A 25,082-nucleotide genomic window follows, 5' to 3' on the forward strand; every position below is an offset into this window, starting at 1 on the left:
TGGGCCCTGGCCTCTGTGCCAAGGTGACAACCAGCTCCACATCTGTGCCTCCAGCCGGGGCCCTGACCTCCCTCCTGCCCAGCCCCCAGGGGCTTCACCCCCGCTTCCCGACCCCCTCCCAGCCGGTCTTCCTCCCTGGTCTGCTCTCAGGACTCTGTGTCCTCGCCCACCCTCTCCCTGCAGCAATGCGCCCGCCCCTCTCCAGCCAACCCTCAGGGCTGGCACCCATTCTTTCCACTGGGCTCTGCTTTGTTTATTTTGTTCAAAACCGAAATGGGGAAATGGGCTGTCTGTTGAGTCTCCTGGGTACCGAATACTTGCTGCTGCTGCTGCTGCTAAGTCGCTTCAGTCGTGTCCGACTCTGTGCGACCCCATAGACGGCAGCCCACCAGGCTCCCCCATCCCTGGGATCCTCCAGGCAAGAATACTGGAATGGGTTGCCATTTCCTTGTTCAATGCATAAAAGTGAAAAGTGAAAGTGAAGTCGCTCAGTCGTGTCTGACCCTTAGCGACCCCACGGACTGCAGCCCACCAGGCTCCTCCATCCATGGGATTTTCTAGGCAAGAGTACTGGAGTGGCTTGCCATTGCCTTTTCCGACTGCATACTTGGCACGTCCCAAATCGACCGCAGGGTTTTCCCCAGAAGGGAGTCTCCTCTGTGGACTTCCCTGCTATTGCGACATCGACTCTCCCAAACACCAAGCCCCAGGCCCCGAGTTGTTTCTGGTTTTCCATTGCCCTCTTCAAGCCTGGTGGGCTACAGTCCATGGGTCACAAAGAGAGACAGAAGTCGCTCAGTCAAGTCCCACCCTTTGTGACCCCATGGACTGTAGCTGACCAGGCTCCTCCATCCATGGGATTTTCCAGACAAGGATACTGGAGTGGGGTGCCATTTCCTTCTCCAGGAAATCTTCCCGGTCTAGGGATTGAACCTGGGTCTCCCGCATTGCAAGCAGACTCTTTACCATCTGAGCCAAAGATTGGGACGCAACTGAGTGAGTATCTGCCAACTCTCCATAGGCCAGCCAGCTCCGCCGGTCTCCCTCTGCAGCCCCCACGCCCGGCCGTGTCTCTGCAGCTCTGGGGGCGCAAGGACCACGAGCCTGCCCTCACGAGGCTCGGGACAGGGGACAGGTTGTAGAGAATCCTGCCAGAGCAGGTCAGGGTGTGGTGGGAGAGAGGGCGGAGTCCTGACAGAACATCCAGGCCTCCCCCTGCCCGCCCTGGTCCCCGCTCCAGTCCACACCAGAACAACCTTCCTAAAACACAGAGCCCGTTAGGACACCTCCCTTGGTTGGAGATTCAAAACCACCGACAGCCAAATGTCCCTAAAAATAACGTCCCGTCTCTAAGCCCCTCAAGCCTGTGCCCAGAGCCCAGGTCTTTCTCACACGGCTGCTTCCACCTAGTCGGCCACGACCGTCAACCCACCTGGAGGGGTTTCATCTCATCATCGGACCCTCCAGGAGGCTGCCCTTTACCACCACCCCACCCCCGCAAGGTGGGCCTCCCTCCTCTGGAGACGGGGGGCCTGTCCTCACCACCGTCATCACGCCTCACGCGGCTTCCTGCTGCGCCCGCTCCCGGGAGTGGCTGTGGCTGACGCGCCTTCCCAGGTGAGCACAAGTTCAAGTGCACTTCCGTCCTACGTGAACGCTCCCCGTGCACCTTCCCTGGGTGGCCGGCTTCTCTGAGATTACCGACTCCCCAGTGACATGCCCGAAACCGATCATCTGGCCCGAACTGTCTGGGTGGGGAGGCATTTAACAAAGAGACGAGCAAAGTGAGCGCCAAGGAGACCTGGAAGGCAGGGGGTGTCACCGCCCCCCAGCACAGCCCTGGCGGCTCCGGGAGCCACTACTCAGGGCGACCTACACGGGCAGCACACACACCCCTTGACTCGCCGGGTAGTTCTCGGGATTCTTTCTTATCTTTTAAAAAGGAATGGCAACCCACTCCAGGACTCTTGCCTGGAAAATTCCATGGATGGAGGAGCCTGGTAGGCTACAGTCCATGGGGTCGCAAAGAGTCAGACACGACTGAGCGACTTCGCTTTCTTCCTTTCTTCAAAGAGGAAGGAAACGGTACCGGGAGAAGCACTGACAGTCTGGCATGAAGCGCCGGCTAACAGACTCATCTGTTGCCGCCAGGAATCGGCAGACACTGCGGGGCCGCCGGCGTCGGGATAGAGCGGGAACACCTAGGAGGCAGGACTCGGGGGCAGCCAGAACCTGCTTTGAAATGAGACCCGGAGGATCCCCGCAACGATGAGAGGGAACAGGAGCAAACGGCAGCGAAGGAGCACCAACTAGGGCTCTCCTGCCCCAAAGGAGTTTCCAAACCAGCGCCTCTAGAGACAGGGCTGCTCAGGTAACACTGTGGCAAAGAACCTGCCTGCCAGTGCGGAAGGCGTGGCTCCCATCCCTGGGTGGGGAAGATGCCCTGGAGGAGGCATGGCAACCCACTCCAGTACTCTTGCCTGGAGAACCCCATGGACAGAGGAGCCTGGAGGGCTACCGGCCACGGGGGTCGCAAAGAGTCGGACACGACTGAGCGACTTAGCACGCACATAGACAGGCTGAGCAGCAGAACAGCCGATGACAAGGCTGGTTTACGAACAAGAGATTACACAGGAGGACTTGGAGGAGGGCTGGAAAGCTTAGTTTCGGTTTTGAAGTTATCGACTCGGGAATTGAAGAAAAATCCACAAATCCCCACACCCACCACACAGGAATTTCAGAAAAGGGAAACATAGCTGTGAAGGCTCTGGGGAAAGTCACGAAGGGTGTGATGCGAGCGCCCACGGAGCAGCAGCAGAAAAAAATGGGGGAAACAACTCAGACGTGCTCGAGTGACACACGGGACGTCCGGAGTAAAGAGAAAATTCTGCAAGCAACACAAGCAAAAGGAACCTTTAAAGCCTGCGTGCACGTGAATGGGAATTAGACGGACGTAGAATCCCCAACAGCGACATGGGCTACGAGAATAAAATGAGGCGGTTTTCAACAAAAGGCCGTAATTTAGACAGAGACCAGAAGGGGCCTCCCCGATGACGCGGCTTCTGACGGAGACCTGCTGAAGCAGGTGGATGCACCCAGGCGGGGGTGAGGGGAGGGGACCAGCGGGTGAGGAGCGGCGAGCCGGGGGTCTGGGCCGGCGGGAGGGGAGCCCGGAGCAGCTGGCGCTCAGGCCAGACGCCCCGCCGCTGGGCTGCGGGAGGGAAGCGCCCACCAGGGCACCCGCTGCACGCGGAGGGCAGTGAGGAGAGTGTCTCCGCGTCTCTGAGAGCACCTCGGAGCTCGGACCTCACGGGGCCTCAGCAATCCTGGAAGAGTCGCACCAGCAACCCAGCAGGTTTTCCTGCGTCGGTTGAGATGGACTCCGAGAGCTCACACACCACTTCACTCATCTCCACAGCATCACTGCCTCGCCCCCGCCCCCCGCTCCCCCATGGGATGCGGGAACCATGTCCACTTCACGGATGAAGACTCAGGCCAGAGACAGGCCACACTTCCCGGGACCGCCAAGCCCGGGGAGAGGACAGGCGTCCAAGCGCCTCCTCGGGGAAAGCCGTCAGGACCGCGCCCTGTCGCGCCGCCCCCTGCCCTGCATCCATCCACTTCCACAGGCCCGTCTCCAAGGATCCAGCAGGGATTGGGAGTAAGGATCCAAGGTCAGCAAGAGCCTGAAGAGCCCCAAACATCACCTCGTGTCCCCGGACTCTCCTCGCTGAGACAGGAACAGGAATAAGACGTGGCCGACACAGTTAAGGCTTCCTGAGGAGCGGGACCCATGGGGCTTCTTTCCTTTCTTCTAATTAATTCAATTGTAGGGTAATTACTTTACAATACGGTGGTGATCTCTGCCATACATCACGTGACGCAGCCACGGGTACACACGTGTCACCCCCACCCTGGTCCTGAACCCCCTTCCCACCTCCCTCCTCCGAGGGATTTCTCTCCTCGCCCTTCTCCCGAGGCTCTGTGTCTCTGACCCGTGACTCTCTGGCTCCAGGCCCTTTAAGCCTCCCCCAGCGCTGGACGGAGCCCCAGCCTTCCTCGAGATCCTGCTGTGGGGCGTCCAGAACCGGGAGTCTGCGGGCCTCCCCATCCTGGGCCATGTAGACTGTCCCACCTGGCTCCCTCATCTCTGACGAGAAGGGGATGACCTGTGTGCACATGGTGTGCTGGGGGTCGCTGGAAAGACTCACCCCCCCCCACCCACCCTGGGAGGCAGCCCAGACCCTGAGACTCAGCTGGCAGGAAAGCTCCTGGCCACCTGTCCTGTGACCTTGACCGCTTCCTTGCAGACGCCCTAGAGGCGCTTCCAGGAACACAGGCGGTTTCCCAGCCCTGTTGGTGTTCTGCAGGGCTTGAATTCATGCTGTCTGCTGTCTGGGGGCAGAAAGCCTGCGCTCATGCAGGGCTTGGGGGTGCTCGCTGGGGACTTCCTGACCCTTCCCGCGCACACACGTTACACGCATCCGACAACGTGCACACGCCCGGGAGCACAGGAGCCTTTCCCCACAGCCGGGTCTCTGTCGGGCGCTGATCTGGGGCCGACTTGCTACGTCAGGTTCTGAATGACGGGTATTCGTAGTGTCCCCACCAGCTGAGGCTGACGCTCCGCTGTCTTGCTCATTTCCCGCGGCCGTGTGCATACGTCCTCCGGCCTCAACGAAGGGAAGCCCGCGTGTCCTGTGCATCCGGCTCGGCCCGCGCCTGCGCACCACCCCGACCGTGCGCCAGCTCCCCCGCCTAGACCGCACTCAGGGAGACCCTCTACCGGGGCCGGAAGGCGCGCCCGTCATTGGATGCAGGGCGCGCGTCGACGGGCTGAGTCCGCAGCCGCTGGGGGAGGACCAGAGTGGCTCGGCTCTCACCACACCCACTGCAAATGCCGAGTCTACCGGTTGACCAAGCACTGGGCAGAGGTGCCCCAGCAACAGAAGGAAGGGGCCGGGAGACTGCAGGAGAGGTTACAGGCCGGAGCAACGTTTCAGAAGAGCGAAATTCCCAAGTGCGCGTGTGAGTAACCTAACTGGTTTTATCAACCTTCCTCCAATCAGTTTTTTCCCAGTGGTCATGTATGGATGTGAGAGTTGGACTATAAAGAAAGCTAAGCGCCAAAGAATTGATGCTTTTGAACTGTGGTGCTGGAGAAGACTCTTGAGAATCCCTTGGACTGCAAGGAGATCCAACCAGTCCATCCTGAAGGAGACCAGTCCTGGATGTTTATTGGAAGGACTGATGTTGAAGCCGAAACTCCAATACTTTGGCCACCTGATGCCAAGAGCTGACTCACTGGAAAAGACCCTGATGCTGGGAGGGATTGGGGGCAAGAGGAGAAGGGGACGACAGAGGGTGAGATGGTTGAATGGTCTCACCAGTTCAATGGAGATGAGTCTGGGTAAGCGGAGTTGGTGATGGAGAGGGAGGCCTGGCGTGCTGCAGTTCATGGGGTTGCAAAGAGTCGGACACAACTGAGCGACTGAACTGAACTGAATTGAACCAATCAATTGGATAAAACCTTCAGAGTAACGACGCCATTTTAAAATCTCTGAATGGCAGGCTTGCTAATACACACTAGTGTCCTCCTCCGTGCAGCCCCATTTTTCCAGCCGTGATGGAAAGGGCTCTCGCTCTCTCTGAATGCAAAGAGAGCCTGCTATTTTTGGGTCTGCAAACGGACCTTACCTCGAGCACAGCGCCAGACGGGGGAAAGCCGCCTGGAGTTGTGCTGAGAAGGACCTGAAGCCCCTGTGACTTGGTGGAGGAAGCGTCCGCACGGGACTGCAGAGGCAGCAGCGTTCAAGACCCTCTGTGCCTCCAGGCTCCGTCTCTAAGGAGGCGGGCACCAGCTCATCCTCGTGGGCTGAGCCTGGCCCGGCGTTTGTCTAATGGACAAATGGAGGCCACGCAGCTCCTCTCTTAACAGCAGGCCCCGTATTGTGTTTTTCCTTCCACCCCCACTGGCCAAGGCCGTTCCTGCCACACTTGCGGTCATCAGACCTTTCACAGCCTCTTGTGGGCACGTTCCGGGCAGGCGTGGCCAGCGGAGCCCTTGTCCCCTCCCTGGCTCCCTGTGCGGCCGGAGCACCCAGTGGTCGGGAAGTCACTTGGAGAGGGCAGGGGACGGCAGGGTGTCCCCTGTGCCCTGAAGCTGGGTGTGACACCGACGCTCTGCACACGAAGCGCTGGAGAAGTCCCAGCCCCACCACGATCCTGAGCCTCATGGAAGGGCCTGGGCTCAGAAGGGCCTCTCTCTGCTCCCGGGGCCTCCTGCTCTCTGCAGCCGGGGAACGTCCCTGAGTGCCTGCGAGGTCAGAGACGGAGCTGTGAGCCGGGGATCCAGGCAGTGAGGACCAGCTGAGTGCAGCTGCCCCCTGCTCCCCCACTCCCCCACCGCAGGGGCCCAGGTCTGGGGAGGCGGCACTGCCGTGATGCTGAGCTTGCTCTGCAGGGGGTACATAGACCTGAGCGTCTCTCCTCCACCCTTCCCCGCGCCCCACCCTGTAAAGCCCAGAATACTGAATCCCCCCTCGCTTCCGGTCAGCACCTTCTCAGCCCAGAAGGCTCTCACACGGCCCCGCAGTTCTGAGTCAGAACATGCCACAGAGAGTAACCAGGCAAGGTGCAGGTGGGTCCGTCAGCGTGACTCTGCAGCCGGTTCACAAGGAGTCTGCAGAGTCGAGCATCAAGAAGCTCGCCCCGAATAGCTGTGGCAGCTTCTGTTTGCCAGTTATCCCTTAGCAAAGCCGGATATCTAGAAAGAACCAGCTGCCAGGATTCCAAGGGCTTTCGTAAACATACTAGGAAGTTTCTCCACTGGAATTGCCGGTTTGATATCGACAGACTAGCGTGAAACTACACGAGTGAGACGAGGCTGCCCCTGAGATCTGGGATCCAGACCACACACTGAGTGACAGTGTGTTGCCCACAGCCCCAGACATCCCACGCCGCCGCATGGAGCCTGTCTGCCTGCCTGCTGGCGGGTGAGCCTTGGCAAGCAGGGTCCCGGCGGATTCACTGACACACCCCCTTGCATCACGCTTGCTCACTGCATCGGCCCAGCCTGTGGGAAGGGCGGGGGGACAGCCGGTCAGCTCTCTGCGGACTGGCCTTCACCTGGCGGTTCAGTGGCTCATCACTGCCCGCAGTGCGGTGTTAGGTGCTGAGAGACCCCTGCTGAAGGAAGCGACCGGTCCCTGGCGTGGCTGCCGGTGGGGGAGAAAGCCTTGCGGGGCCTGTGGGGCACGCGGTCAGAGACACCTCATCTGGATGCAGCAGAAATGGTCCCGAAGCAGATGGAAGCAGCATCTTCTCAGGCGTGCCCTCGAGATGCACTTGTAAACCCAGACACCTGACTCTAGACGCTGCCCCTGTTTTGTATTCAATCTGTGGACGAGGCTGAGCTATAGACAGGTGGGCCGCGCCCTCCTGGACTCTGGTCAGAAGCGCGGCTGCTGATACGGCAGTGGGTCTCCTTCCAGCTTTTTTCCAGCTTCTGTGCATTTGTATATTTTCATCAGGATTCGGAAGGGACCGTTTAAAATTGCTGACTCTTCCTACAATGATTGGTGTCTGTGTAAAGCATTCTTTAGAACCTGCTCCTGGTTGCGTTTCCCAGGTTACCTGCCCGCCCATGGCCGCCACGTGGGCAGCATGGCCCGGGGGCCTGGGGACCGTACCTTTGAGGCCGGGGACGAGGATCTGCACGGAGCAGGCATCATCCACCGTCTGCTGAGTGGCCCCAGCCCGGAACACACACAGGAAGGCCAGACCCATCAGAGCCAGAGCCCGCATCATGGTGAGGCTGGCAGGACGCTGACTCCTGGAGTGGGGGAGGAATAAACAGTGAAAACCCGACAGTGAGTGACAGCGCGCAGGCCGCCTGCCTGGGGCCGCTCCCCTGGTTCTGGGGCGTCCCTCCCTCCCTCTCTCATTAGGGTGCCAACTTCAACCTCCGCCCAGACGTCCCCTTTGCCCACGGTGACAACGGTGACCATCCTGGGAGGTGCTACTACAGATTCTCGTCTTCTGGTTCTTTATAACTAAGGTTCAATACACACAAAGGCGCATTCATCGTCAAAAACCAGACACTGGAGAGCCGCCCTTCCACACGACGGCGTCCTGACCCGTCTCTGGCGCCTGCCCCAGCCCCGTCTCCTGCAGAGGGGCCAGTCCCCACACCTGTGAGCCCGCCCACTCCCCCTGCCCTGAAGTCGGCTCAGCAGATTCCTGGGCAGCGCAGGGCTAGGCGCCCGGTTCTCAGTCATGGGATCCTGGTTCACACTGCGTAGTCTTACCTGCTTTACTCAACACTTTGTTTTGCTTGTTTAGTTGTTCAGTTGTGTCCGACTCTTTGTGACCCCACGGACTGTAGCCCACCAGGCTCCTCTGTCCATGGGGCTCTCCAGGCAAGAGTACTGGAAGTGGGTTGCCTTTTCCTCCTCAAGGGGCTCTTCCTGACCCAGGGATCAAACCCTGGTTTCCTGCATTGCAGGTGGACTCTTTACTGCTGAGCCACCAGGGAAGCCCTTAGTCAACACCAGCACTCCCGGATGCATGTACATTATGCTGCTACAGCATCTGTGGCTTCTCCGTTATCTCCTTCCATCGATGAGAAGGCATCTCAACAGGAGGGCTGAGGCGGGGAGAGGGAACCGCCACTCTAGCGGCAGATCGCTGTGCTCAGGTTGATGGACACTGGCTTCTTGGTGTTTGTGGGATGCAGGCCACGTTCAGATTGTTTTATTCAAAAGCGTACATGAGAATATCCTCTCTAGCTAGAAACAACTGTGTCAGGAGAATACCAGGGTGTTTAGCAAGATCTATTTCTCTGACACTTAAAACACGCTTGCTCCTTGGAAGAAAAGCTCTGACCAACCTAGACAGCGTATTAAAAAGCAGAGACATTACTTTACCGACAAAAGTCCATATAATCAAAGCTATGGTTTTTCCAGTAGTCATGTATATGAGTTGGACCATAAAAAAGTCCGAGTGCCAAAGAATTGATGCTTTTGAACTGTGGTGTTGGAGAAGACTCTTGAGAGTCCCTTGGACTGCAAGGAGATCCAACCAGTCCATCCTACAGGAAATCAGTCCTGAATATTCATTGGAAGGACTGATGCTGAAGGTGAAACTCCAATACTTTGGCCACCTGATGCTAAGAAACGACTCATTGGAAAAGACCCTGATGCTGGGAAAGATTGAAGGTGGGAGGAGAAGGGGACGACAGGATGAGATGGCTGGATGGCATCACCGACTCAATGGACATGAATTTGAGTAAACTCTGGGAGTTGGTGATGGACGGGGAGGCCTGGCGTGCTGCAGTCCATGGGGTTGCAGAGTCGGACACGGCTGAGTGACTGAACAACTGCTCTGACTTGGTTTCGAGACCACCTCTTGAGTGAGGGGAGCAGCGGGAGGAGGGCCCTGCGTGGTAGAGAGCCCCTCAGCCCTCCCCTCACCCCCTGGCCCTCTGCCCGCGCGTGCGTCTGTGCCCACCCACCCAGCGGGTCCTGCCAGCCGAAGTTGGGGTGGGCAGACTCTGGTGGGAGCCTGTTTCCCAGCCTTCAGGCTCCTTCCTGCCCTCTTAGAAGAGGAATTTTGTTTTATAAACCAGGAAGCTGCAGCTCCTCCCGGGGCCTCTTCAACAACAACACCCTTATCTCCCAGCCAGGACCCGGGAGGCCAGAGCCCGTGAGACTGGGACCCTCCCCTCCATGAAGGAGGCGGCTTTGCAGAGGGGAAAGGAAATTCAATTTGGAACTTTTAGTAGAAATACATTGTAAGAATGAAATAGGCAATGAAAAATATGCAGCTTCCTGCACGCCAAACATGCAATTGTACATTTTCATTAAACACCCACAGCAGGCCCAGCACCTTATGGGTACCTCGAGTGCCTGCAGAGCAGCACATTTCTTGGAAGCGCCGTGGGTCTCAGGGGCAGACATCCCCACCACCCGCCGTGCTGTTCCTACAGTGACACTGGGCCTCCCCTGAGGCCACAGCATGGCCAGCGTCACCGCAAAGGCACACATCTTTCTTGTCTTCTTACCAAGACCCTCAAAGTAGGAAGAGGCCTTTTCCGTATTTCCCTCCCTACCTTTACGAGAATCATCTGTGTGTTCTCTTATTTGGCATATAGATTGTTCAAAACGGTAAATAAAATTGGGGAGCCGTGAAAGTTTGGGGTGCTGCTCAGCTCACCCCCAGGGCAACACATTTCTCATCAAACTGAAAACCCAGTTGCACATACTCCATGGCTTCCAGACATCCGCTTTCAGCTTCAGGACTGCAGCCCAGCTTCAGCCCATAGGCAGGCGTCGAGGCAGGAGGGACCCCTGTTGACACTGCACAGCCCAGTGATGAAGGCGGGATGACCCCTCCCCGATCATAAAAGGACCCGACACAAGGGGGCCCGATTTGCCCCGACAGTTGCCTTCTGCAGCCCCACCGGACTCCCGTCACTGAGCCCCACCCGGAGCTGCTGGGCGGATATGGGTTTGGGTGGACTCCGGGAGCTGGGATAGACAGGGAGGCCTGGCATGCTGTGGTCCATGGGGTCGCAGAATCGGACACGACTGAGCGACTGAACTGAGTTGAAAGCACAGAGGAGCAGTTGTCCTGGGCGCGCCTCCTGCAGGCGCCTACATGGGCTGGGACTCAGGAAAAACTGCTTCTCTCTGCTTTGAATCCGAGTCAGCTTGGCAGGGCTTGCCTCGGTCTCCTAGTCACTGGTAGACTAAGTGCTTCTCCTTGGTCGGCTCCAGGCAGTCTCCACACGAACCAGAGAATTAACCTGGCCTTGGTCCCTGAGACAGCTCTGCCCTGCACCCAGTACCCCCGGTGCCCCCGAGCAGCCACGCCTCACGTCCCCAGCATCTCCCGTGGGGTCCCCCCCGCGTCCCGCCCCGAGGCTGCGGAGGGGCCAGCAGAGTCCCTACCTGAGGTACACACTGGGCAGAGGGACGTCCTGACGGCGGCCGCGGGGACCCTGAGCCCCGCCTGGGGCTGCGCTCAGACCCACACGTCGGGCGTCCTGACCGCGGGGACCCTGAGCCCCGCCTGGGGCTGCACTCAGACCCACACGTCGGGCGTCCTGACCGGGGGGACCCTCAGCCCCGCCTGGGGCTGCGCTCAGACCCACACGTCGGGCGTCGGGTGAGTGGCCTGGCTGTCGGCCGGCCAGAGATTCTGGCCGGGGCTGCAGCCTTATCTTCGAATGGCTTCCTGTTTGCAAAGCCTTGGCGGGGAGGAGGGAGTGTGGGAACTCGGGGATGTGTGAGATGGGGTCTCGGGGCCCCTCACTCTTCCCTCCAGACTTCCACACCAGTCCCTTCTTTATGCATCTTTTCTGTTCTTCCTCCTTTCTTTGGAATAAATAAGCCTATTGTGGGAATGCAGGAGAGCAGAAGAGAGAGTGACAGTTATCACCTGGTACCACGCAGGCAGGGATAAATACAGGCTAACACACTGCACTTTTTCTCCATGTGGGTTTCACTCCAAAACCATGAAGTACTCACCTGCTGCTTGCCGAGACCTACTCTGCGTGTGTGTGCTAAGTCGCTCTGTCGTGTCTGACTCTGCAACTCTATGGACTGTAGCCCACCAGGCTCCTCTGTCCATGGGATTCTCCAGGCAAGAATACTGGAGTGGGTCACCACGCCCTCCTCCAGGGGATCTTCCCCACCCAGAGATCGAACCCTTATCTCTTATGTCCTCTGCATTGGCAGGCAGGGTTCTTTACCACTACCGCCACCTGGGAAGCCCTAACCCATGGTGAGCCCCCCAAAGCCCTCCACTCACTGGAATTTCATCTAAGCAACACAAGCCAAATCCATGACTGGATGGATCCAGCTTCCATGTGGCTGGAAGTGGGGGCGTGGGGGTGGGGGTGTCATTTAATTAGACAGTTGGCAAATTAGGATCATAAAAAGCTTCAAAGATGACTGACAAGAGAAGTTGTCACAAATTACAGAAGTAGGGATGCCACAGTTCAGTTCAGTTCAGCCACACACATCCCCAAATGCATGAGGAAGAACGGACTGTTTATTCAAGTTACCTGATAGCATAAGTCAATCCGATGACTTGGTTGGAAACAGACCACTTCCTGGAAAACACAAGCTACCACAGTGGACTCCCCACAAAAGAGAGAATTCAACAGTCCTGGAGCAATTAAGGGGATTGCACTTGTGATTTTACATCTCCCCAGAAGGAGAAGGAAATGGCAACACACTCCAGTATGCTTGTCTGGAAAATCTCATGGACAGTGGAGCCTGGTGGGCTGCAGTCCAGGGGGTCGCAAAGAGTTGGCCTCCACTGAGCGACTAACACTAGAAAGAAATCTCTAGGCCAGATGGCTTCATAGAATTCTGCCAGATGTTTAAAGAAAAATTAATTCCATGCACTTCTTCCAGGAAACAGAACGGGTGGTGGGGGGGAACACTTACCAATTTATTTTATGAAGTTAGTGTTACCCTGACACCAAAACCAGACAGTCGCTACGAAAAAGAAAAGTATAGACCAATAACTTGCAAAAGATATGCACGCATAAAAAAAATGTGTAGATGAAATCAATTTTTAGTCAAATATTAGCAAACAGAATTGAGCACTATATAAAAAGATTTATAAGCTAAGACTGTGGGATATTTTGGGGACGCAAGGCTGGGTCAATAATCAAAAATCGACTGAAAAGTTGACTAAAGTGGTCCACCATACTAATAAACTAACACAGAAAAGCCACCTGTCACATCAGTTGAGGCAGAAAGCACCTGACAAAATCCAACACACTTCGATGATAGAAACTCTCAGAAAAATGGGAACAGATGGGGAATTTCCTCACCTTGACAGGGAGGCCTGGCATGCTGATTCATGGGGTCGTGGAGAGTTGGACACGACTGAGCGACTGAACTGACAAACAGCATCCGTTTTTTTTTTTTAACTGCATTTTTAATTGAAATGTATCTGACATACAACATTCAAGACCAAGGTGTACAGTACATTGATTTGATACATCTGAACATGGTAATATGGCTGCCTACAGGGGTGGCGTCAGTTAGCACATTACGTGAGTTGTCATTGCTTTTTTAAATGTTTCATTTCTTGGCTGACAGGTCTTAGCTGCGGCATGCAGGATCTTGGTTCCCTGACCAGAGATCAAACCCAGGCCTCCTGCATTGGGAGAGTGGAGCCTTCAGCCACTAGACCACCAGGGAAGTCCCTGTCATTGCCTTTTCTCGTGGTGGGAATAATTTTAAGATCTAGCTCTCGGGAATCTTGACGATTTTACTACATTGCTGTCTGTGTTCACTACCCTGTGCTATCACCCCAAAACCTTTCTTCTAGTCCCTGCCTGCCAACCCCACCCTGGCAGCCACCACGCCCCTTCCTAGTTTGGTTTCCTCAGACCCACGTGGAAGTTGCAATCATACAGTGTCTCTCCATTGGATTATGTCACTTAGCTTATGCCCTCCAGGGAAAAGCACGTCAGTGAAGGACACCCCTCCTCCTCACTGAGTATTTGACTGTACATCTGCATCTGCAGCTTTTATCCATTTGTCCTGTGACAGGCAGGTAGGTTTCAGTACCTTGACTTATTACGCATAATGCTGCAATAAGCCTGGGAGGACAGCCAGCCCTTTGATGTTTTCATTACTTTTGCATAAATACTCAGAAGTGGAATTGTGTGATCGTCCAGCAACTCCTCTTTGAGGAACCTGCATGCTTTTCTGTAGCGGCCGCACTGACACACATTCCCACGTTTTCTCGAGTTGTTTTCAGAAGTTGTTACCTCTATTCTATTACCTCTGTGACCAGCATTCTGACAGGTGTGAGGTGACAGCTTGTGGCTTTGATGTGCATTTCTGATATTAACTTGCCTACTTGAAGTAGATTGTAAATTAGAGCCGTTTTTAGATCACAGGTCGTGTTTATACCTGCCTGGCAAACGAATACCAAACAGCCACCAGCATCACTGGTGCTTCTCCTCCGGGGCCTCCAGGCTTCCTTCCTTTTCTTCACCCCACTGCCCTCCGCCCCCAAAACTGACCGCCAAAGAGCCAGGCCACTTCCAAGGGGTCGGACAAGAATCTGGCCCACGGCCCAGTTACTATTTACATTTCTCAGATATAACCGAGACATCTGGACACAAGAGCCCCAGCAAGCCCATGTCTCCAGCTGGGACTCCTCCCCAGAGGTCAGCTCTGTGCAAGCCAGATCTCGGGACACTTTGTCCACCAGGACGTTAACCTCACCCGCCCTCCCCTCAAGGCTTCACTCCTCCAGAGCTCCTGACGGCAAAGGGACATCAGGCCACCCGCCCCATCCATATGGACTGCTAGCTTGTGACACAGGAGCCCAGCTAGCATGGGCAAGGACGCAAACGTGGAGCACACAAGGCCCCACGGTGGAGAGAGGTGTCACAGTGTGTTACACCCAAAGATCCCGAGGTCAGGAGGGATCTTAGTACATTCAGGAGGCTGCCCACAATCGGCCGGAGGACTCTGAAGGCCACGGAGGTGGTCAGTCAGGGGGCTGCGGCAGCGGGGTCCTCGGCCAGTCACCGTCCCCAAGACAAACCCTGCAGGTTAGAAATGGGCTCCACCATGTGACACAGGTGACCAGCACTGAGGGCCTACTAAGCACATGTGAACCACACTCGTGCTTGTAATCACCTGCAAGGGGCAAGGACCTGAGAACCACGGACGCACCTGCAAGTGAGCTGCCGAGCTATGCGTCTGACACCAACATGGGCCCTGAGGACGGGCGCCATCGGCCCAAGACCCCCCGGCCTGTGCGGGAAGTGACCCAAAATCCAGACCGCGCTGCATCCGCATCTCTGCAAGCCTGAGAACCACACCCAAGACGGAGCGCTGCGAACAGCAGTTTATTTAGTCGTTTCTTTACAACTGAAACTCTGGGAATTCAAAATTCACATCCTTGCCCGTGAGCTTCTTATAGACACCAGAAAATGTTTCTACCTGCAAGAAAAGAGAGAAATCGTCACAGAAAACACAGGGGCCGTGCCCTCTGCAGTCCCCCTGGGGCGAGCTCAAGTCTGGAGCTGCACCAAGTGCTGGCTCCTCTGGGTCACTCAGAGACCCTCGCTGGTGGTTTAAGGAAATGAAGCCAATCGACAGTTCGCCCCAGAGTCTATCTCAACCACCACCCAGCCTTAAGTGCAGCGTAACACACCATGGAATTACTTCACGTCCATTTCTCCTAACAATTTAAAACAATTCCAGTGTCTAAAACATCTCCCAATTTAACCTGATCTACAGCCCATGAGGTAGTCAGCGCCGAGCGCACAGGCGGGTCCGGAGCCGCCGGGGAGGGGTGGGCTGCACCCTGCCCTCCAGGCCTGCATCTGGCCCCCTCCCCGGGTCCTGCATCTGGCCCCTCCCCAGAGGCGGCCCCCCACCTTGTGTTCCACATTGTTCTGCTGAGCTTTGTCCAGATGGACCTTTATGAGTCGGCTGCCGTCCAGCTTCACGCGGATCCTCTTGCCCACAATCTCACTTGGGAAAACCAAGTCCTCCAGGATGGCGTCGTGCACGGCCGTCAGAGTGCGGCTGGAAGAACACAGCGACATGGGTGAGAGACCCAGCAAGGTCTGCCCTCCCGTCACCTCTGCACGCCAGACCCTGAGTGGGGCGCTGCAGGTGCCTGAAGCCACAGCAACACGCGCTTCGGAATTACGTCCTCCGGCTCCTGTGTCACAGCAGAGCCCCTGCCACGAGAGGGAGACACAGGCTACCACCTCCCTTCAACAGCTCAGTGCAGTGGAGACCACACACAGGAGCTGTCGTGAGTGACCTTCTCCGCAGAAAGGACGTCAGTGTTGACTTATTTCTGGACACACCTTTAAGTTGTCATTCACACGATTCTCAACTAAATCACCAAAACGATTAGATGTCACCACAGGCTTTACTTACCGAAGACCCTTTGAGGGCTCCCTGGCCTCTAAAATGCACCAAAGTTCCTCCCTGTTCCTGCGATGCAATGAGGTGACACCCCACCCAAAGGACACTGCTCTACCCCAGCTCTAGGATTTGGCCCCTCCCATGAGGGTCCCAATTTCAGCCCATCCCATCACAGACTGCCAAGGGAGCCTTGCTCCTCTCCTGGATATGACTCCAAGTTCACAACCCATTTGGCTGCCTGACAAGGTTCAATTAACCCCAAACTTCCAGCCTATCAGCTTTGTACCACAGGATACCAGGAATGAGAGAACAAAGAGACTGTTCTCATTCCCAATGTCTGCAGGGCTCCCTTTTATTACGGAACATGTCCAGGTTTTATTCATCCCTCAGTGGCTCAGACACCACGTCCTACTCGTTTCTCTTCCTGTCCAGCAGCTCTGCACACACAGAGTTCAGTTCACTAGTCGGTCGTGTCCGATTTTTTGCAACCCCATGAAGCGCAGTACACCAGGTATCCCTGTCCATCACCGACTCCTGCAGTTCACCCAAACTCATATGCATCGAGTCGATGATGCCATCCGGCCATCTCATCCTCTGCTGTCCCCTTGTCCTGCCCCCAATCCATCCCAGCATCAGGGTCTTTTCCAATGAGTCAACTCTTTGCATGAAGTGGCCAAAGTATTGGAGTTCCTTCCAGCTTTAGCATCAGTCCTTCCAATGAAAACACAGGACATCTCCTTCAGGATGGACTGGTTGGATCTCCTTGCAGTCCAAGGGACTCTCAAGAGTCTTCTCCAACACCACAGTTCAAAAGCATCAATTCTTCGGTGCTCAGCCTTCTTTGTTGTCCAGCTCTCACACCCATATGTGACCACTGGAAAAACCATAGCGTTGACTAGAAGGACCTTTGTTGGCCAAGTAATGTCTCTGCTTTTTAATATGCTACCTAGGTTGGTCATAACTTTCCTTCCAAGGACTAAGAGTCTTTTAATTTCACGGCTGCAGTCACCATCTGCAGTGAAGGGGCTCCGAAATGACCGCAAAGCCTCACTGCTCCATGGCCAAGAGCAGCTCCATCACTTCTCAGCTAACAAATCAGCCAGCCAGCCCAGTCGACGAATGGCTGCTAACCAATGGTTAAGCACACCCTTCCAAGGGTTAGGAAAGCGCCATGGACACTGTTAGTTATGTCCTTCAAAACACAAAGTAGAACGGAATCCAAGCTGGTCTCAAACTCTAGCTGCTCTAAAATCTCTTTGAGGGCAAGCAGTGGCAACACCACTTAACAGTCACAGAGCAGCGGAGCCAGGAGGCTTCAGCAGGGAGGCAGCCAAGACCCTGCAGGAGAAAGACGAGCACAGAGAAGGAAAAGGAGCCGAAGGCAGGAGCGCAGACTGGAAACGGGGCATCGCTCGGTGCAGGGGAAGGGAAGACTCCCAGGTCTGGGCCAGGCCACTGGTCACTGACCCATCATCAGCTGAGAGGTGGAGACAGGTTTGGGATGAGGGAGAACCAAGGCTACAGGTCGGGGAGTCAGCACCTTCACTGCGCACTGAGCAAAGGATCTGTTTTTATACTCCAATACTGACTCAGGTTGTCAGAACCGAGGCTACAAAACCACTGAAGTATCAGCATTAGTAAACTCAACGTTCTTGATTACCCCTGTATTTGATCTCCTGCAAACTCCCCAGAATAGCCCCCCTAAAAAAGTTCTACATGCTAATGCTACTCCAACTGCCCTGAAAACGAGACCAAAGCACCAACAGTGCAAGTTCCTAACACTAGGCACCTGCCTTTCCAGCCTCACCACTGCTGCCTCTCCATCCTCCCAACGCGGCACCGTCAACACCTGACCACAGCACTGCAGACCCCTCACGCCCTGCGTCCAGGCACTCCCTGGTTCGAGACGAGACTGAGCTCAGACGCCAGCACCGCGAATGCTGGCTGGACGCCTGACCACAGCACTGCAGACCCCTCACGCCCTGCATCCAGGCACTCCCTGGTTCGAGACGAGACTGAGCTCAGATGCCAGCACCGCGAATGCTGGCTGGACGGAGGGAGCTGAGTGATGCCCTTTACCCCGTCAGCAGGGACGCCCAAGTCCTTTCTCAAAGTGCCCAAGGGCAGGCCTGCAGGGACCCAGGAGACCAAGTGTGCAGAGTCAGAGACCACAACACAACACCAGAAAGCCCAGGCCACGGAGCCAGCCTCCGGCATCCAGTTCACGGCAGATAACCGGCAAGTCCACCAAGTTCATAAAACATCCATCACCAGCAACGCCTTTCTCCTGTGCCACGAGCAACAGACAAGTCTAGCTTTTCAACCTCAAGTCCACAGCAAAAAGAGAAACTGAGAACACACTGTGCTGCCCACCTCCGCATCCGGTGTGCTTCACCCCACCACATCCAACTAGAGTCCTCCTCACTGCCCCTACCCTGTACCCAAAGAACTAGGTGAAAGCCTCACCTTCTGTGAGCGCAGCAACCTACTGTACCACCTACGTGAGTATATGTAATTCTTACCTCCAGAATTAACTTGAAAACATTTCACACACAGGTACAGAAAGCAAGTTACTGGATAAAAATTCCCATGTGAATGGCTTTCTTGCATTATCTACACTTAATTTTAAAATCTTACTATAACTCTTACTATAAACAACTCATGCCAATCAACACTGGTTATTAAGAGTGGTACACACATTTTTGATGCTGATAAAACCTACCTCCTGGGACGTTTCTGCTTATTTTTTGTACGGCTTTTTCGAGTTGGCTTAGGCAGAATTCTCCTCTGTAAGGGAAAAATTATCATGCAACAAACCTTTAACAAGACTGAAGTTGTCAGAAAACTAAGCACTATCAAAACTGCTTTATAAACCAAAGGACTTAATGGCTGAATGAATTCAAAGCTCCAGAAAGTCAAACAACCTAGACCCAACAAGTGAGTGAGAATCTCTGAAGTACTTCCTGACTTCATTTCTTCTTTCAGAACCCACAGCTTATATTAAAATGTAACTGGAAAAATGTGACTGATCCCCCAAATATTACATGCCTGTTCACATTTCATCCAACCCACTACCCACTTACAGGTACTAAGTCAGAATACTACTCCTTGACTTCCTCATCAGCCAAGCACTTAAGTCCTAGAGATTTCTGTTTACAGGAAGGCCCAATCTAACTTAAAAACAAAAACACAGCTTCTTAACCATTTTCTTCTTACCCTACCAACCATTCCTTTGTCTGCCTCTTCCAGCAGCTACATGTAATTCCCCAGGGTGGTGCGAGTCTGCTGAGAAATCCCACCAGCTGGAGCAAACGCCAAGTTCACATCTTACCTTCATCGCTTCTGCACAACCCAGTACTTTTATGGCCAAGGAAGGCATTGGGGCTGCTTTAAAACTAACAGCAGCAGTTTAGTTCGGTTCAGTCACTCAGTAGTGTTCGACTCTTTCCGACTCCGTGGACTGCAGCATGCCAGGCTTCCCTGTCCATCACCATCTCCCAGAGCTTCCTCAAACTCATGTCCATTAAGTCGGTGATGCCACCCAACCATCTCATCCTGTCATCCCCTTCTCCTCCCGCCCTCAACCTTTCCCAGCGCCAGGGTCTTTTCCAGGGAGTCGGGTCTTGGCACCAGGCGGCCAACCAGCAGCAGTGTCCCTTCTCTCTCTCTAACCTGGTGCAAGCACCGACCAGTGACTCTACCCACACAAGCCCTCGCTCCAGCGACCCGACATGACACGCCCCGCGCCGCACCTGGGCGATGAAGACAACGTGCTTGCCGCTGAACTTCTTCTCCAGCTCGCGCACCAGGCGCACCTGGATTTTCTGGAAAGACTTCAGCTGCGGGACGGGGACGAAGATGATGATAGCTTTCCGGCCACCGCCAACTTCGATCTCCTATAGTCGAGGCGGGAAGAGAGGCACAGATGCAGTTAGGCGGGGAGGGTGGCCCCGGCTCTCCGCGCACGTGCCTGACCCCGCCCTGTGCTGGGGGGACCCGAAGCCCACCCCGGGGGGACGCCCTTGCCTTGGCGGCCGTGATGTTCAGCTCCCGCAGCTGCGCCTTGAGGTCCGAGTTCATCTCCAGCTCCAGCAGGGCCTGAGAAGAGGCAGAGGGCGCAGCCCACGCACGCTCAGCGCGCGCAGCTTTCATTCACCCCGACCCCCACCGGGACCCCGGCTCGCCCGTCCCCTCACCTGGGAGATGCCTGACTCGAACTCGTCCGGCTTCTCGCCGTTGGGCTTGACAATCTTGGCGCTGGAGCTGAACATGGCCGGGACCTGGAAGCACAGGGCGCTCAGGAAGAGCGGCCGGCCCCATCCTCCCCCCGCACAAGCCATCGGGGCCCCCGGGCCAGACAATCGGCCGCATCCCCACCCGGGGGCCCCAGACGTGTGCCCACCGAAACCGGGGGGCCAGCATGGCGCCCGCGGACCACGTACCTTGCAGAGGCGGCCAAAGATTCTTGCCGCTGCCAACTCGAGCAGGTCTAGGAAGAGGCCTAGGTCTCGCGAGAGTTCGTTAAATCCCGGCGGCGGAGGGGAAGAGGCGGGAATAGCGAGAGTAAAGAAACCGGAAGAACCACTGAGACGCGGAGGCAGCCTAGAGAGTCCCCGGAAGGGGCTCCGCGGTTATCATTGTCTCGGCTGCTGCGCTGTGGAGGACCAAATGAGATTCTTGTGAAAGCGCTTTGGGAACGAACTGCTTTACGCATAAATGTGGTTTCCAGACCACACTGGGCTCTCGTATCGACTGCTTGGTGCGGCCGACGATTCTGAGACGTCTAGGAACACCTGTGGTGGAGGCGGCCTGGAGCTGAAGAACCACCCCAAGAGGGGAAGTTCAGCTCAGTTCAGTTGCTCAGTCGTGTTCGACTCTCTGCGACCCCATGGACCGCAGCACGCCAGTCCTCCCTGTCCATCACCAGCTCCCAGAGTTTACTCAAACTCAGTCCATTGAGCCCGTGATGCCATCCAACCATCTCATCCTCTGTCGTCCCCTTCTCCTCCAGCCTTCAATCTTTCCCAGCATCATGGTCTTTTCCAATGAATCAGTTCTTTGCATCAGGTGGCCAAAGTATTGGAGCTTCAGCTTCAGCATCAGTCCTTCCAATGAATATTCAGGACTGATTTCCTTTATGGTGGACTGGCTGGATCTCCTTGCAGTCCAAGGGACTCTGAAGAGTCTTCTCCAACACCACAGTTCAAAAGCATCAGTTCTTTGGTGCTCAGCTTTCTTTATAGCCGAACTGTTATATCCATACATGACTACTGGTAAAACCATGGCTTTGACTAGACAGACCTTTGTTGGCAAAGTAATGTCTCTGTTTTTAGATATGCTGTCTAGGTTGGTCATAACTTTGCTTCCAAGGAGCAAGTGTCTTCATTTCATGGCTGCAGTCACCATCTGCAAAGACCTGGGGCCAAACAGGGCGTGTCCAGGAGGAGGATGAGGGATGCTTGGGGAAAGTCAGGGCTCGAGCTGGACAGCTGGATTTAGTCCAGGTGTGGTGAAAGATTCGGGGATGGCAAATGGCCTTAGAGCGGGTCAAGAATTTAACACAGAAGAATTTTTTATTGGAAAAATGCTTCCTATCCTGTCACTTGAAACATGTGTGTAAAGGACTTCCTGCCCTAGAGAGGAGCGAAAAATACAATTCACAGATGATTGTCTAGGTGTGTGTTCTGTGCTGGCTATAAGGAAAACCCATGGGATCCTTGCCCTTGGGAGATGGCAGTTTCGAGAGTGAAAGTGAGTCACTCAGTCGTGTCCGACTCTTTGCAACCCCATTGACTACACAGTCCATGGAACTCTCTAGACCAGAATACTGGAGTGGGTAGCCTCTCCCTTCTCCAGGGGATCTTCCCAACCCAGGGATCGAACCCAGGTCTCCCACATTGCAGGTGGATTCTTTACCAGCTGAGCCACCATGGAAGCCCACCAGGGAAGTTTAGTGAAGAAGACATAAATTGTATGACTGAATATAATGACAAGTTATAACAATACATATGAGTGAAATGAGTAAAGGGGGCCAGGAGGACTCATGCTTTAAGAAGCCAGGGAATTCTGTGGAAGAGAAGAAATTAATCTGTGGTGAGGAGAAAGGGAGGACAGAGGATGAGGTGGTTGGATGGCATCACCGACTCGATGGACGTGAGTTTGAGCAAGCTTCGGGAGTTTGTGATGGACAGGGAAGCCTAACATTCTGTGGTACATGGGGTGGTAAAGAGTCATTAGGGAGAAGGGCATTTCCAACCTAGCAAACAGTATCTGGTTGTGGGGAGATAATCTCCTTGAACTTCAGTTTCCTCACCTGTCAAATTTAGCAGAGCAATTATCAACATGGGCCAGGTGCTGTGGAAAATGCTTAGAACGTTACATTAGGTCATGTCTAAGATTTCCAATAACCTTTACTAAGACTGTGTTCATCTCAGAGTTTTAAAGCTATATATACTTCTCTATGTGATTGCAGCCATGAAATTACAAGACACTTACTTCTTGGAAGGAAAGTCATGACCAACCTGGACAGCATATTAAAAAGCAGAGACATTACTTTGCCAACAAAGGTCCATCTAGTCAAAGCTATGGTTTTTCCAGTGGTCATGTATGGATGTGAGAGTTGACTATAAAGAAAGATGACCACCGAAGAGTTGATGCTTTTGAACTGTGGTGTTGGAGAAGATTCTTGAGAGTCCCTTGGACTGCAAGGAGATCCAACCAGTCCACCCTACAGGAAATCAGTCCTGGGTGTTCATTGGAAGGACTGATGTTGAAGCTGAAACTCCAATACTTTGGCTACCTGATGCGAAGGGCTGACTCCTTGGAAAAGACCCTGATGCTGGGAAAGACTGAGGGCAGGAGGAGAAGGGGATGACAGGATGAGATGGTTGGATGGCATCACCGACTCAATGGACATGAGTTTGGGTGAACTTCAGGAGTTGGTGATGGACAGGGAGGCCTGTTGTGCTGCAGCTTATGGGGTGGCAAAGAGTCAGACATGATTGAGTGACTGAACTGAACTGATACTTCTCTAATGTTAGGGGGAGAGAGGCCAACTGATTATCTCACTGGAGTCAGCATGGAACTTGTTGAAAAGAGAAAATAGAGCTGACCTGTGATCTTAGCTGGGTCATCATTCCAAACCCCCTTGATGGGCTATTTCCATTCCTTTGCCCACTTTTTCGACCTGGCTTCTGTGTCTCCCACTCCACGTAGCAGCACTCCAGAAGTCTGTCCAGTAAAGTTCTTTCTGGTCTCCAGGCCTTTGTTGGAAGGCCTGGTAGGAGACGACGTTCGTGCCTTGCTCCCCATCCTCAGGGAAAGCACTCTTTCATCACATCAGTGAGTATGATGTCAGCATTAGGTATTTGTAGATGTTCTTTATTTATTGAGGAAGTTCCCTCCTATCCCTGTGTTCTGGGTTTTTATCATGAATGGGATTATGTCAAATGCATTTTATGTATCATTTAGTATAATCATGTGAGTTTTTCTTCCTAGCCTGTTAATTTTGTAGACTGTCTTAATGGGTTTTCAAATATTGCACCTTCCTTGAATGTGGAATGACCCCTGCTTGGTAATGGGGTATATTCTTTCTCACTGGGCTCATCATCTTACTCTCATCTTACTTTCTCATCATCCACTTATTAATATTTTGTTGAGGATTTTTAATGTCTATTCACAAGAGACATTGGTCTCTAGGTTCCTTTTTTTGTACTGTTTTGGTCAGGTTTTGGTATTAGGTTAATATCAGTTCAGTTCAGTTCAGTCGCTCAGTTGTGTCCGACTCTCCACGACCCCATGAATCACAGCACGCCAGGCCTCCCTGTCTATCACCAACTCCCGGAGTACACTCAAACTCATGTCCACAGAATCGGTGACGCCATCCAGCCATCTCATTCTCCGTCGTCCCCTTCTCCTCCCGCCCCCAACCTTTCCCAGCATCAGAGTCTTTTCCAGTGAGTCAACTCGTTGCATGAGGTGGCCAAAGTATTGCAGTTTCAGCTTTAGCATCAGTCCCTCCAATGAACATCCAGGATTGATCTCCTTTAGAATGGACTGGTTGGATCTCCTTGCAGTATAAGGGACTCTCAAGAGTCTTCTCCAACACCACAGTTCAAAAGCATCGATTCTTCGGCGATCAGCTTTCTTCACAGTCCAACTCTCACATCCATACATGACCACGGGAAAAACCACAGCCTTGACCAGACGGACCTTGGTTGGCAAAGTAATGTCTCTGCTTTTTAATATACTATCAAGGTTGGTCATAACTTTCCTTCCAAGGAGCAAGCGTCTTTTAATTTCATGGCTGCAATCACCATCTGCAGTGATTTTGGAGCCCCAAAAAATAAACTCTGACACTGTTTCCACTGTTTTTCCATCTATTTCCCATGAAGTGATGGGACCAGATGCCATGATCTTTCTTTTCTGAATGTTGAGCTTCAAGCCAACCTTATCGCTCTCCTCTTTCACTTTCATCAAGAGGCTTTTGAGTTCCTCTTCACTTTCTGCCAAAAGGGTAGTGTCATCTGCATATCTGAGGTTATTGATATTTCTGCCAGCAATCTTGATTCCAGCTTGTGCTTCTTCCAGCTTGTGCTTCTTCCAGCCCAGCGTTCCTCATGATGTACTCTGCATATAAGTTAAATAAGCAGGGTGACAATATACAACCTTGACATACACCTTTTCCTATTTGGAACCAGTCTGTTGTTCCATGTCCAGTTCTAACTGTTGCTTCCTGACCTGCATACAGGTTTCTCAAGAGGCAGGTCAGATGGTCTGGGATTCCCATCTCTTTCAGAATGTTCCACAGTTTATTGTGATCGACACAGTCAAAGGCTTTGGCATAGTCAATGAAGCAGAAATAGATATCAGCATAAAGTAAATTGGGAAGGCTCCCTTGTCTTGTATTTTCTGAAAACAATTGTGTAGAATCAGTGTTAATTCTTCAAACATTTGGTTGAATTTGGCTGTGAAATTATCAGGGCCTGGAGATTTCTTTTTCCAGGGGTTTTTACTATGATGAATTCTATTTCTTTAATAGTTACAAGGATATTTAAACTATTTCTTTCATATTGGATGAAATTTGGCAGTTTGTGCTTCTACAGGAACTGGTACATTTCATTTAAATTGTTGAATTTATGCCAGTAGAATTGT

General features: G+C 53.8%; 1 protein-coding gene across 1 annotated transcript; it reads right to left on the bottom strand.

Annotated features, from left to right (window-relative positions):
• Positions 1–14,874: 14,874 nt before the first annotated feature.
• Positions 14,875–20,479, bottom strand: RPS7 (ribosomal protein S7). The gene is made up of 7 exons (XM_055427797.2): positions 20,372–20,479; positions 20,126–20,209; positions 19,956–20,027; positions 19,682–19,825; positions 18,652–18,716; positions 15,428–15,578; positions 14,875–14,987 (listed from the first exon to the last, which is right to left on the bottom strand). The coding sequence occupies exons 2-7, from the start codon at positions 20,198–20,200 to the stop codon at positions 14,910–14,912; spliced, it is 585 nt and encodes a 194-aa protein (XP_055283772.1). The 5' UTR covers positions 20,201–20,209; positions 20,372–20,479; the 3' UTR covers positions 14,875–14,909.
• Positions 20,480–25,082: the final 4,603 nt, after the last annotated feature.

Source organism: Moschus berezovskii, chromosome 7, assembly GCF_049115385.1.
Source record: "Moschus berezovskii isolate FMDL1 chromosome 7, NW_MosBer_1.0, whole genome shotgun sequence".
In the NCBI taxonomy this organism is placed as follows: Eukaryota; Metazoa; Chordata; class Mammalia; order Artiodactyla; family Moschidae; genus Moschus; species Moschus berezovskii.